The following is a 15,353-nucleotide window of genomic DNA, read 5'->3' on the forward strand; positions in this document are numbered from 1 at the left end:
TGTGTTTGAAAAAAAAAAGGAAATCTGAACTCTTTTAAATGTCATTTATACACTTTCTACATCGGTTATTTGCAAAGTCTGTTTAAAAGTTACATATTTCTTTGATTTGCAGGACATAACGGTTACGAGTTAGATTCAATTTTCATCTTTGGACATTTTCATGATAATCTTGATTGCAGTATCAATTATCTCTGACAATTTTCCTCATGTAGTAATTACGAAACGGGCTTTCTACAGTAGTAAAAAAACTGTATTTTTCATACATTTGAATTAATATATTATCTGATAGGAAATTACATTAAATTTAGGAACATAGTAGTGCCCGTCCTGCCATTATTGTACATCAAGTTAACATGTAGGATTTCTAAAAATTTACATACACGTTATTTTTTTAATGAAAGTTGATTGTTAATAAGAACGGGTTGATATTGCTTGATGTTAAATATGGAAGGAAATGAAAAAAATGGAGTGGAAGAAGAAAATGTGATGATCAGGGAAGAATCTGAAGAGGGTTATTTTCATTCTCTTCAATAAGAAACGGAGGCTGTGGTGATGGAGGAAGAAAATTATCTCGAATTTTTCATGGATGATTTTTTAACAAATATTATATTTTGATAGATTATGTCAAAATTACAAGTAGGAAAGGTCGTTATTCATTAAGTGTGAGGAATTGATGGTATAGACAGTGGTAAGCTGAATGTGACAGGTTCGAAAAAGATCAATTTAATAAAATGAAAAAAAAAAATTATGACGTCTAATGTTATCTTAAGGTTTCTGAGAATCAAATAAAGATTATTCTGTCTGATCTTTCCTCTAACAGGATTTTTCAAATTGCGTAAGTGTCAGAAAAATAAAAAGGAGATAGATCTTTCTGGAAATAAGAATTGTACTTTCTACAACGCAATTGAACAACTAATCCTTGCCTATTTTGAAGTATATTTCTAAATCTTCAATATTTCTATCTTAAGTCCCCAAATTCGACCATTTCCGTTTTTATGAACGATCATTTCCCCATTTTTCCAAGCAAAATCCGAGTAAAATAATTATAAATTACATTAAATTGAAGGTATTATGTATTCATGATAACCTTATAGACGTTATTTTATGAAATGAAAAATATTTTTGTTAAAAAAAGAAGTAAAAAGACAATATTTTAAAGTAAATAAAATAATTTTATAAAGCAATAAGAAATAGCTTTTTTATCATTCCAAAAATATTCTTTTAAAAATAGTTGGTTATTGTGATCTGAAGCCAAACTGGTTTTCCCAACCACCCCCCTAATGTCTAGTGTAAGTGGGGATATATCGGAATAATTGCTATTGTCATTGTAACATAAGACTGCTTAGTTGTTATATTGATTTGGGAGAAAAGTCAATATTTAAAAAGCCCTCCAGATATGAATATGCCTTCATAAATTATAAGTCTCTTTTTTTCATCTCAAAAGATCATTTCAAATCAAAGAAAAGACTAAGTCTTCAAATTCATTCCCATTTATCTTTACTGCCTCGCTATAAATCAAGGCATTTTTTTATTTGTATTTTGACTGAATGCAATCCAATAGATACTCTTCAATATAATGTTTTCACAACTCATCAGTCTTCAGTTTACTGTTCTTGCAATTTTAAAATTTTACTGCATTCTGAAAATGCAAGTTAAAATTTGTTAATAAAAAATATTTCTGGATTTTGTTTGTAGATTTGTTTGCATGATACATTTATGAAAAGTATTTAAAGATTAATTTAATGTTCCTTAACACTTAAACACTTACCATTGTCTTTAAGCAACATATCCAATTTTGTCTTCTCGAACATTATGGCAATAAGATTGACTCTTATTATTGTCCACACGATGCATACATGGTAATACGAGCTCTGATAAAAAAAAAGGATAAATTAATTAATGTTTCCCTTGTGGCTGAATATTCTTTTTGTTTTCTTTATATGAATGAGTATACCGAGTTTTATTCTTTAATATTGAACTTAAAGTTTCTATTTAAAATACTCAAGTCATTTAATTTATATTTATTATTGTTCACAAATTTATTTACTCAAATAAAGCTTAAACTTAAACTAAACTTGTTGACAATTGGCAACAAGCTGTAAGCAAGGTTTCGTATCTGTAAACTATACTAAAAAAATAAAATTTTTAAAGAATTTTTTCCCACAGTTTATTCCATAAATGAAGACTAAAAATGGTTTTAAAATCCATAAAAGAAAGTATTTAAAAATTCATTACTAAACTGTTTCAGTAGGTAGTTGATGAGGTAGCAAGGACTACGAATTCATTTACGTTTGGTGGATTAGACAAATTAGGTGGATGGAAAGTTACAAATGAATCGAATTCATTTACATTATAAAATTTCAGTTACAACTTTACCAACTGGCTGACCAATCTTCGTTATTTTTCTCCTGTATTTTTTTTTTTTAATTTGAAACATAGAATCAATAAAAATAAAATGTTGCAATATTTTTGAAAAAATTCGTTTGCAATCAAAGCTGCCTTTTGGAATGTTTCACTGTGAATAATTATTCTCTTGGAGAAAAAAATGATGTTTCCTTTAAAAAAGTTAAAATTCCTTTTGTTTCTTGTTCTGTGTCAATTGGATCAAACCATTAATTTAAAGAAGTTCAATGACCATTTTTTATTAATTTGTTAATTAGATATTTTTTTCTAATAACAGACAATATATGTTCTGAAAAATAACCATTGATTTCTTACAATTTCTTTCTTCTTTTGATTGATTTCTTTCTTCTCTTTTGTGTTTTCATCATTAATCAAACGTAACTAGAATCCCTTAAATAAATTAGATAAATTCTCACAAAGTTAAACTGCATTTAAAAATACTTTGAAGTATTTGTTGTTCATATAATAACAGAATAAATTAAAAGAGAAAAAAAAATACGAAATTGAATTCATCAAAATGAATGATCATTACAATTTTCAGAGGAAAAAAATGCTTTCATTAAAAGAAATTCCGAATTGAGATCGTGTAAAAGGATTAAAACATTTTCTTCTTTCAAATATTTTTAGCTTTTGTGTACATAGATGTTACTTTGAAAAATTACTTTTTGTCTCGCCTAATGTATTTAGAACTGAGATGATTAATTTTTCTAATTTTGTTAGCAGAACTTTTAGAAAATTAAATTCTGTTTCTTCCACGAAAAGTTTTTTTAGTTATTTACATAAAATTTATCATCGGAACTTTTTCAATTCACCGTAATTTAGCTTTTTTCAAGGTTTGGATTGGTTGAAAAAGAACTTTCACATTGAGGAAAATCTAAAAGCAAATCTTTCTTAGAAAATATTTTTTTCCCTTTGCATATTTTATACATATATACTAACTATAAACCTTGCGTTTATTGAGAGTAAAATAGTTACTTGTCGAATGATTTTAATGTCAAAAGCTATTTTGTATAAAAAGTTACAGTAAAAAAAATTTTAAATATATGTTATTTTTTAATTAAAATGAGGATATCGTTTGTGAGATAACAAGAATGTCAAACGATTTTTAAAAACATCATTAACAAAGCTCCTACATGAGTTATTAATATTTGTTAAAAATCTTCCAGATTTTGTTTGCAAATATGACTTATGAGAAGAATGATTTCAATGAATATATTGAGACTGTTAATTAAATGCTTAATTTTCCAGTTATAAAAACATGAAAATAAATCAAATCAATAATTATTGCTGATATAAATTAGTAATTGTCTGTTTTTAGTATTCTAGAATTTTATTAAAATGTTTTGGCAACAGTTCTTATAATTTTTTGTTGTTATTCTTTAAAGATAAAATAATTATAAAAACTGTACAAAATTTATTTTAAAATGTGTATACAATTAATTAACTGCATTTATCTTTTAATTAATTCGGATTTACTAAAAGAAGAGAAAGGAATGTAAATGAATGAAATGTATGCTACTTGAGAGTTAATTTGTTTTAAATTTATTATGTTGTAAATAAAATTTTCGAGAGAAAATAAATTTGAGAGATATCAAGGAGAACAGCAAATTATGTTTAATTTTAAAATTGAAATTGAAATTTTAAAACAATAAAAGATTTCTAAGGCAGTAATTTTTAATCTTATTAAATGAATAACAAAAAAAAATACCAAAAAAAAAACCCTGCAAAAACTTATTTTAAAATATAAAAGAAAAATATTTCTTGCGAAATGTTAAATCTTATTTCAGCCTAGTGAAGGAGCACCTGTTATTTTCCAATTTAACGAAATAATAAATTAATTTGATAATTTGATAAAAAATTTCTTTTTAAATGAATCCTTAAGAGCTTGGAAAAAATTAAAGAAAAATTGAACTGAAAGGAAGTCAGTATCATTTAAAAGATTAATTACTATTTTTTAAAAATAGTGTAAAAGACAAATTATATGCAATAAATATTTCCAAAGTTATTTAAGAGGAAATGGCGAGAATTATTATAATTTTTACTGTTAAATTAAATAAGATTTAGTTAATTTTGGTAGTTAAAAAAAGCAAAGATGACCTAAATATATACCCCAGAAAGTCAGTGCAAATTTCAAGTGACTTAAAATTCAGCAATTAGGCGGAAATGTTCTGACCGACAGGCATACTTAGAGTGGCTCAAACAATTGAGAAAAAGCCGTAATTTCACTTGATAAATCCGACTTTCATCATAAATAACACATTATCTAGAAATGCAAACATGTTTTTTTTGTTTTGTTTTTACACATAACAAACGGTTTAATTTAAAGTAAAATCAAAGAACAGTCAACGAAAAATTTCTAAATTGAAAAGTTCGAGAAGCATTTTTGATAAACATATGCAGATTTTTGAGTCAAAAAATTGAGAATACACCAATGAAATCTCTGTAATATTTCGCGTAAAAAGAAAGTTCCAATATTTAGTTGCTTTCCTTTGGCTTTTATTATGGTCTCTAAACTTTGTGGTACCAATTCGACGAATTTTTGATGGTATTTGAAGATATTTTATCCCATTCTTCTTGCAACATTTGTTTTAAATGGGTTTTGTTTTTAATTTTCTGTTTTTGAACCACTATTTCGAGTGTGACCCACTTATATTCAATGACATTGATGTCGGGGTACTGTGGTGGTGTGTGTAACTACTGTTTGCAATGAAAAATATACCACATTTTGGCGTTAACAGCAGTGTATATCGGGTCTTTACTCTGCTAGAAATTGAAGTTTCCATCTGAAAACAAATTTTAGCACTTTCCTTTAGATTGCTGTGATCATACGCTTCATCCAACTTGCTGCAGAAATTTCTCAAATCATAGGCAGACGTGTAAGTGCTGAAACCGTGCGAAGTGTAATTAGACAAGCTGGATGTAAAAGTCGAATTGTTAGAGGGAAACCGTTCATCAGCTTGGAAATTCAGAAAAAGCGTTTGAAGTTTGCAAAAACTCATGAATTGAGGCGATTAACTTTTGAAAGAAAGTTATATTTAGTGATACAGGGAAACTCACTTTTTGGCAATGACAACCATCGCACTGTATGGAGAAAGCACATTACTGCTTTGAATTCAAAAAACTTACATAGTGGGGAATCCATCATGATTTGGGGTTATATGGTTTCACCCGGGGTAGGAAATTTAGTTCTTATAGATGGCATTACAAATTATATGGTAACTTGGATATGCTTCTCAGCAAACAGAAGAAAAGTGCAAAAAATTTGGATTTAGATGGAAAATTTCCTTTTCCAGCAGGACAATGACCCCAAACAGATTGCACATAACGTCCAAATGTGGTGTCTTTCTCATTGAAGCAGCGGTTAAACACCACCACAGCACCCTGACATTAATGTCATTGAATATTTGTGGGCTACACTCGAAACAGTGGTCCAAAAACACAAAATTACAAACAAAACCCATTTAAGACAAGTGTTGCAAGAAGAATGAGGTAAAATATTTTCAGATAGCACCAAAAATTGGTCGAATCAGTACCACGAAGTTTAGAGACCATTATAAAAGCCAAAGGAAAGCAACAAAATATTGGGACTTTCTTTATATGCAAGATATTATAAAAATTTCATTGGTGTATTCTCAATTTTTTGAGACAAAAATCTGCGTATGTTTATTTAAAATGCTTCTAAAACTTTTCAATTTAGAAATTTTTTCATTGATTTTTCTTTGATTTTACTTTAAATCAAACCATTTTTATGTGTAAAAATGAAAACATGATTGCATTTCTTGATAATGTGTTATTTATGATGAAAGTGCGATTTATCAAGTAAAAGTAAGGTGTACTCTCAATTGTTTGAACCACTGTATATCTTTCGCTTTTATATGCTGTACCTTTCTCGTTCAAATCCTTAATAATTTCTTTGACAATAGTCCGAAAATAATGGCTACACTTTCAAAAATGAATTAAAAATAAATTAAGATTTTCATTTACGGTTTTTATGTTCCACAAAGAAAAGAATTAAGTTTCATTTTAATGAAATGTAAAGCCTCCACGTAAAATATTTGCAAAAGTTTTCCGAAAATAAAAGAAAGGATGATGAAATTTTTCTAAAACATATAATGTTTTCAGATGATGCAACGTTTCACGTATCAGGTATAGTTTACCAATATAATACTAGAATATGGGGATTAGAACATCTTCTTATCGGACAGGAGGAAGGAAGCAAGAGACATCAAAGTAAACAAGTGGTATGGTTAATGCCCAATCGAATTATTGGGTGTGTTTTTTTCTGATGTAACTGTACGTTCTAACAATGACCATAATATGCTTGAAATTTTTGCATTTCTTCAACTACAAGACTTGCAATCCAATGTCATTTTCCAGCAGGATGGGGTTCCACCACACTGGAGTTCGGAAACGCGAAAGGTTTTTGGATGAAAAGTTCCCCGTTCGATGAATGGGAAATCAGCCACCCAGAAAGACATAGCACCTTTGGACTTCTTCTTATGGATATGAGTGTAAAATATTGTTTACCAATCTCAAATTTATGACATTGACGAATTGAAAAGTCCAATTGCAGCAACCATTCAGAATATTGATCCTGCAATGCATCATAGAACGCTGCTGAAATTTCGTATAGATTCAATGTGTTGTGGGGCAACTAATGGTGTGCACATTGAAAACCTGCAAAAAAACTTTGATATTTTCTTTATGGAACACAAAACAGCAGTAAGTGAACATCTTTGTTTCTTCATTTGTAATTAAATTTTAAAAGTGTAGCCAAACTTTTAGGACACCCTGTATTTAATATCAGACATTTTCTTTTGCTTCCGTTTACTTCAATGCTTTGTAACGAGAAATTACACAAGAAGAGAAAATGTTATGAATAAGAAACCTATAAAATAATGCTAATCGGCTAGTTAGCTCATTAATTCTTGCCTGAATTGAAGAAATGGCTTGAAAGCCAAAGATTCCAAACTAATGAGGAGCTGAAAAGGAATACTACAGACCATCTCACATCACTGCCAAATTTCTTCAAACAGGAGATAGGAAACCAGATCTACTGATATTGCAAATGCCTGATCTCATACCACTGATATCAACATTCTTCAAAGAGAGAATTGAAACCTGAACCCTCAATATGGCAAATGCCCGCTCTCATATTACTTATGTCAACATTCTTCAAAGAGGGGATCGGCAACCCATCCGCCGATATGGCAAATACCTCAATCTCGCATTACGGATGTCAACATTTTTAAAAATGGGGATTGGAAACCTGACCTATGGATATGGTAAATGTCGGTCCGACATCACTGATGCCACCATTCTACAAAGAGGGGATCGGAAACCTTGTTCACTGATATGACAAATGCCTGAATCTCATATCACTATTGTCAGCATTCTTCAAAAAGGATATCGGAAACCTAATCCACTGATCTGGCGAATACTTGAAACTCACATCATCGATGTCAACATTCTTCAACGAAGAAATCGGAAATATGGTCCATTGATATGACAAATACCTGAATCTCAGATCACTGATGTCATCATTCTTCAAAGAGGGGGTCAGAAAACTGGTCCACTGATATGGCAGATGCCTGCATCTCATATCACTGAAGTCAACATTCTTCAAAGAAAGGATCGGAAAAATGATCCACTGACATGGCAAATACCTGAATCTGATATCACTGATGTCAATATTTTTCAAAGAGCTGATCCGCAGCCCGTCCATCATCAGTGACGTCAACATTTTTAAAAATGGGGATTCTAAACCTGATCTACTGGCATGGCAAATGCCTGGTTCCACACTACTGATGTCAACATTCTTAAAAGAAGGTATAGGGAACCTATTCCACTAATAAGACAAATATTTGAAATTTGCATCACTAATATCGACATTCTTCAAAGAAGGAATCGGAAACCTGGTTTACTGATTAGCAAATGCCTGCACATCAAATCAAAATTGTTAACATTCTTCAGAAAGGAGATCAGAAACTTGGTTCACCAATATGGCAAATACTTGAAGCTCACACCACTGTTGTCAACATTCCTCAAAAAGGGGGGGGGGATCAGAAATCTGGTCCACTAATATGGCAAATTTCTGTATCTTAACGGCGATTATGTCAAGAAATAATCATGTTTGCATGTAAGTTTCTGAAATAAATTTATTTTGTTCTTTACTTTTGTTCTTATTCAAAGTCCATCGGAGATTGAGGTCCATATACATGTGCTGTAAATCAAATATATGTCTATACTCCAGATATTTTTTTTCATTTATTCCAAGAAGAGATAATTTTAGTTCCGCATAAACTTCCCAGTTAATATTTCTCTAGACGCCTACACAAAACATCACCGCCTTTCTCTAAAACCTCATAATCATTTTGAAATATTGTGTTTATTAATATAATGGTGAACCTTCTCCTCTTCAGTGCGTTCCACAATAAATGAACGCGGAGTCGAACAATGAGCTTTTACCACCTCCCGCGGCGGTTGCTAAGAGATTTTCAGAAAAGGGAAGGGGTGCATGGGGGGGGGGTTCTTGGGCAAGGAGTGGAAAACCATTCATCGAGGTCGATGACTCAGAGTCCGACTGAAATACTAGCGGGATCTGACCTTTTCTAGTGCGGAATTTCATATCAATGAATCTACTCAAATGCATGGAATTCTCGGAGGATAGTTGGAGACGTTTTCCAATAATTCTTGACGGGAACAATCGATGATAAATCGATTAATGGATCTTTAACGTTCTGTCAGTTATTGCTTTTGGGCTTGTGGACATTAGTTATCCTCGTTATACTGGACAAGGACATTGGATATCCTAATTTTTCTAATGTCATTGTGAATGAAGGATTTTCCTCTTTTTCGTTGGTTATTGTCGCGGAGATTCCATCTATACTTATAATAAAGCTCAATGTGTGTGTGTGTGTGTGTGTGTGTGTGTGTGTGTGTGTGTGTGTGTGTGTGTGTGTGTGTGTGTGTGTGTGTTGGCGCTCTACAGGCCAGGTCATTTGACATAAAGCTACCAAATTTGGTACAAGTATACCTTAGAGGTCGGGAATGTGCACCTGGGGTCCCTTTTTTTGAAATTTTAATTAGAATTTTAATTATTAATTAAAAACTAACTTTCCCGCCAAAAAAATCTTTCATTTTCCCCACCGCCAACTTTTCCGCCAAAAAAATCTTCCATTTTCCCCACCGCCAACTTTTCCGCCAAAAAAATCTTCCATTTTCACCACCGCCAAATGAGTAAGGCTTTAGTTTTTTTTTTTTTTTTTTTTTTTTTTTCTCCCAACAGTAATAAGGCTAGGGTTAACATTTTACGGCGGATTATTTCAAACGATTCTGTTTATTTTCTTAATGTTTTATGCATTTAAAATTTAACATTGTTAATTAATCCATGTTTCAGATTCATTCTGAAGTACTTTTGAATTAAAATAACACAGAATAAAGGAAATTAAAAATGTATAATCTGCATAGCGTTACCCCAAATGGCGTAGAAAAATTCACGCATTTGCGTTACCGTAAAAGGCGAAGAAAATTCACGCATGCGCACTGCGTTCTGATTGTTGGCATGGCAACCATTATCAACGGACGATTTAAATTACTTTTAGGTTAGTTGTATGCTTTTGTAAGTAAATTGTATTTATGTTAGTTATATATTTTTTGTATATGCTTATAGTTTTAAGTACATCGTTTTTTAAGTAGTTTTTTTAAACCTGTTTTCGACCGATTATTTTAAACAATTCATTTTATTTTCTTAGTGTTTGATGCATTTAAAATGAAACATTGTTAATGAATCGATCCGTTCATGATGAATCTGAGAAAATTTTGTTGACAAATTCTTGAGATATTACATAAATTAAGAAAGATACTCTTTAGTGCCCATAAAGTTTAAACGCTCAGTGACTCTATTATCAGTAATCATATTATTAAAAAAATGCTTTGTTTCAGTAAAAAAATATTATTTATTAATTGCAGATTAATCCTTTACACTTTAGTTTAAAGCATAAATTCTACGAGGGGTAACAGAAAATTAGAGAGATACATATCACGTTATGACTGAAGGCCTTTATAATATTATGAGTCAATTATATGACTATCAAAATTTGAACTTTTAAAATATTTTGCTGAAGAATCTATTAAAGTTGGAATTTCATAAAATATTCAATTATTAAAATTTTAACGAACATTAAGATTGGCGAACCGGGTGGTCGCCAAAGGCGGCTAGTATATAATAAAGTAGAAACTCTCAAACTAGCAGTCTAAAAAGAAAGGCTTTATTTTAGAGAAGGTATGATATACATGTGATACATATGATATTCATAGTTATTATATACATAGGAGTTTCCTAAATTTGCAAAATTTCCCCAAGAAGGTATTTTTACAGCTATTGCTGCTTTACTTCTTCAGTATTTGAAAAAGAAATGTAATTCTATAACAGAATTCTAATTCAATCTCAGAGGAAATAAACATTTTACAACTGTGTGTTCGAAATTAAAATAACTGATTTTAGGATTTGATTATCGTTTAATTGGTTAATAATAATTTAGTTTTAATTCTGCATGAGCGGCACCATCTGGATCTGGAGGTACTCAAGTTTAATTTTGGCTTTTTTTTAAATATATTTGTATACTTTTTAATAATCGACTTCATTATTATAAAAAAATTCACACCATTTTCATGGTGTCAAGTATTTAATCATGAGATTTTTTTCCATAATCGAAACTAAGGAAAAAATATAATGTTTGTTAATTATTTGCACAGTTTAACAGCGAAAAAGGAAATGAAGTCCCAGAGTAATGAAAGGCAAGGGAGTTAGAAAATAGATCGTTCTAACAGTAATATTTTCAATGGCATAATGATATCATAGAATTCAACTCCATTGGGGTGATTCAAGCAGAGAATAAACAGAGAAGATTGGAAGCTATTAAAATATCCTTTCTCTCCTAAATTCTATCATAATTTAATGTTTAAAATTACCTTGTTAACCCTTTCTAGGGCCGTGGGAAGTATGCTTCCCACCAAATTTATCAATCTTTGCATGAAATTATGTAGGTTGGCATCAGTTCTGACACATTTTTTTAGTAAGTCAGAGACTTAGATGCTTCAGTTCTTTATCTCAGACAAAATGATGTGTCTTGATTTGTTACTTAATTATTAATTAACCAAATTAATTAATTAATCAAATTAAATTTATCTAATAAGCTAAATGAATCCCTTTTATTATTCTAATTCCAAGCCTAAAAGTATTTTAACATAATATGACTAGAAAAAAATGGCCCTTTAAAGGGTTAAGGGAATGATAAAGATGCTGTACCCGCTCGTTAAATTTGTGTGTTCACAGACAAGTAAAATTCCAAAAATAAAAGGGTTTTGTTTTTTTTTTCCCTGAAAATAACGAAGTACGTAAAAATCTCGAAATTGATGGGGGAAGGGGCTGTATGTTTATTTTGTGTTACCAAATAATTGCAGTTGCTCTTTAGATAATGTGCCCATCCTAATCATGGACCTATAGTTAATTTTTAAACATCAATAATAATTATATCCTACTGATTGAAAAAAAAGCTTTAATTGCCGTGAATAATTAGATTATTGTTTTTTAAGATAATAAATTACTGCTAAAAAATTACAATGCCAAAATTTTTATAGTTCCTTTAAGTCATAATTAATAAAATATTATTGATTTTAAAAAAAAAGTTCTATACTATAAGTAAGACTATTGATATCTCACTGATTATAGAGAGTTTAATTTTACGAAGAAAATTCTAAAGCTTTCATTACTGAAAGTCAATCAACATCTACCTCCAGCAATCACAGGCCGTTTTCTGGTAGACTTTTCTCAATTAGATTATAAAAATATTATAAAATAACTATTTTGAAGGCTTCATAACTCAATCAGTTTCATCAGCATAAAAGTGAATTTTTGTGTTTAAAATATTAGAGAATCAAAAATATTTTTTTAAATATGATTGATAAATAATCAATTAGAGGTACTCTGCATATGAGAAAATAAAACGAATTCAAAATTTCATCATGCATTATTATGAAACTAGAAGTAAAATAAACAATTTATGGCATTCTGCATTTGAGAAAATAAAATGCATTCACCATTACATTATGCTTTGTAATGAAACTAGATGTAAAATAAACAGTTAGATGCACCCTGCATATGAGAAAATAAAATGTATTCACCATTTTACCATGCATCATAATAGAAATAAATGTAAAATACACAATTAGAGGCGCCATGCATATAAGAAAATAAAATGCATTCACCATTTCACTACGCATTATAATGAAATTAGATGTAAAATAAACAGTTAGAGGCACCCTGCATATGAGGAAATAAAATGCGTTCACCATTTCACTATTCATTGTAATGAAATTAGATGTAAAATGGACAAATAGAGGCACCCTGCATATGAGAAAATAAAATGCATTCACCATTTCACTACGTATTATAATGAAACTAGATGTAAAATAAACAGTTAGATGCACCCTGCATATGAGAAAATAAAATGCATTCACCATTTCACTATGCGTTATAATGAAACTAGATGTAAAATAAACAATTAGAAGCATACTAGTACAGCATCATACGTAAGATATAAATAAATCGAAATCGAAAGCTTTCGCTATCTTCTGGAAGTTAATTTAAAAGGGGCAAAATACAATAATAGAAAATGCAAGTTCCGCATTGAGGAGGACCTGTCAGATAAAATTGAAAACCGCATAGTTATCTCAGAAATATTTTGATAACATGCCAGATATCTTGAAACCGTATCACATTACGCTTGACTGCAATATGCATTGTTGTTTTTTCTGTCAGAAATGAAATGTTTTCGTTGTAAGAGCTCTCAAGTGTTATTTTAGAATGTTTCATCGCAAAGTCATATTTTTGTGCATCGGCGTACTGGTTTTTTGTTGTGCGGACGCCCAGCGAATATTCGGTTGCAAAGATTTCTGCGAAACGAAAGTGAAAAGCTGTCGGGATGTCGGTTCCTGTGAAAATGGCACGATAATTAAAAATGCAACTGAATGTGGATGTTGCGATATTTGTGTCATATGGCTGAGTGAGTATTGCTGATTATTTCATAAGTAAATCTTTTACTTTCGAAAATTAAATATGTCACTTGCTTTTTATTTTTAATAATTTTTTATTCTTATTATTATCCATTTCATTTGCATAATCGAATCCCTTTCTTTTACATCGTTTTTTTCGTGTGTTTAATGGCTTAAAAGAAAAAAAAGCTAAAGGGTATATCAACCTCTATCTTAAAATGCTTATGATGCTTATGAATGATATTGTATCATACATGATTCATGTATTTTTATATTATTTTTACTCGTAATTTCGGCTACAATAACGTACATTAAAAAATTATATTTAATGTATACATTTAATGTGTGCATTATTGTTGCCATAATTAAGAGTAAATTTTAAAAAATAAAATAAAAATACATGAATCAAGTATAATATGCCATATCATTCATTATTACTTTGTAATAGATATCCAAGCCCCCTATAACTTTTTTATATTAAATACAGATATGCATTTAATGTATGCATTATTGTTGTCATAATTACGAGTAAATTTTAAAAAATAAAATAAAAATACATGAATCAAGTATAATGCAATATCATTCATTATTACTTTGTAATAGATATCCAAGCCCCCTATAACTTTTTAATATAAAATACAAATATACATTTAATGTGTGCATTATTGTTGTCATAATTACGAGTAAATTTTAAAAAATAAAATAAAAATACATGAATCAAGTATAATGCAATATCATTCATTATTACTTTGTAATAGATATCCAAGCCCCCTATAACTTTTTTATATTAAATACAGATATGCATTTAATGTATGCATTATTGTTGTCATAATTACGAGTAAATTTTAAAAAATAAAATAAAAATACATGAATCAAGTATAATGCAATATCATTCATTATTACTTTGTAATAGATATCCAAGCCCCCTATAACTTTTTTATATTAAATACAGATATGCATTTAATGTATGCATTATTGTTGTCATAATTACGAGTAAATTTTAAAAAATAATATAAAGATTCATGAATCAAGTATGATACAAAATCATTCATAGAAATTTTGGAATATAAATCCGAGCCCCCTTTTAACTTTTAAATATCAAATACATATATATATATATATATATATATATATATATATATATATATATATATATGTATTTGTATATATATATATATATATATATATATATATATATATATATATATATATATATATATATATATATATATATATATATATATATATATATATATATATATATATTTATATATATATATATAAAGTTACGAAACCTTACGCACTGCAGCCTACTTTTCAAAAATGGAATTTACAGTAACCCGTTTCATCCTCGCTGGATTGAATCTTTTCAAAGACAAACAGAACACTTTCATTTCGAAATAGATTTTATAGGCCAAAAGATGAAGAAAAAAATATTTATTATTAAATATAATTTCACGAAAAATATTTATAATGAGTGACTCAGCGAAAACTTTAAAATCTACAATCACATTTTTTCAAATTGTGAAAAATTGCGGATATAATCTGTAAAAACTAATTCGCCCGCAATCCATATTATTAGAACCTGTGATGTATATTATTTAATCGTGCATATAAAGCAATAGCTAAAAAAATTCTAATAATTATTGTAAAATCCTTATAAAAATGTATAAATATTTCTGATTTTTTTTAAATAATATATTAAAATACTTTAAAAAAGTTTTTAATTAGAAAAATTGTTGGGGAGTAAAGTCAATATCACCAAAAATCTTAATTATTTTTTCTTAAGTTTAAAATAATGTAAAAATAATTTTTGAGCAATGTTACATTCCGAAGTTATTGAGGAAAAAAACGTTAAAATTCCCATTAGTATTTAATTTAAAATCTAACTTTTC

The 15,353-nt window shown here is 29.1% G+C and overlaps 1 protein-coding gene across 1 annotated transcript in view; it reads left to right on the forward strand.

The window, feature by feature from the left end:
- The first annotated feature begins 13,186 nt into the window (after positions 1-13,186).
- The window catches only part of LOC129984314 (SPARC-related modular calcium-binding protein 1-like), a 29,584-nt gene continuing 27,417 nt past the window's right edge, over positions 13,187-15,353 (forward strand). Inside the window, exon 1 of the mRNA XM_056094174.1 lies at positions 13,187-13,469. Within this exon, the coding sequence (XP_055950149.1) occupies positions 13,271-13,469 (199 nt within the window). The 5' untranslated portion in view covers positions 13,187-13,270. The remainder of the gene's footprint in view (positions 13,470-15,353) is intronic.

Source organism: Argiope bruennichi, chromosome 9 (genome assembly GCF_947563725.1).
Source record: "Argiope bruennichi chromosome 9, qqArgBrue1.1, whole genome shotgun sequence".
Classification (NCBI taxonomy): domain Eukaryota; kingdom Metazoa; phylum Arthropoda; class Arachnida; order Araneae; family Araneidae; genus Argiope; species Argiope bruennichi.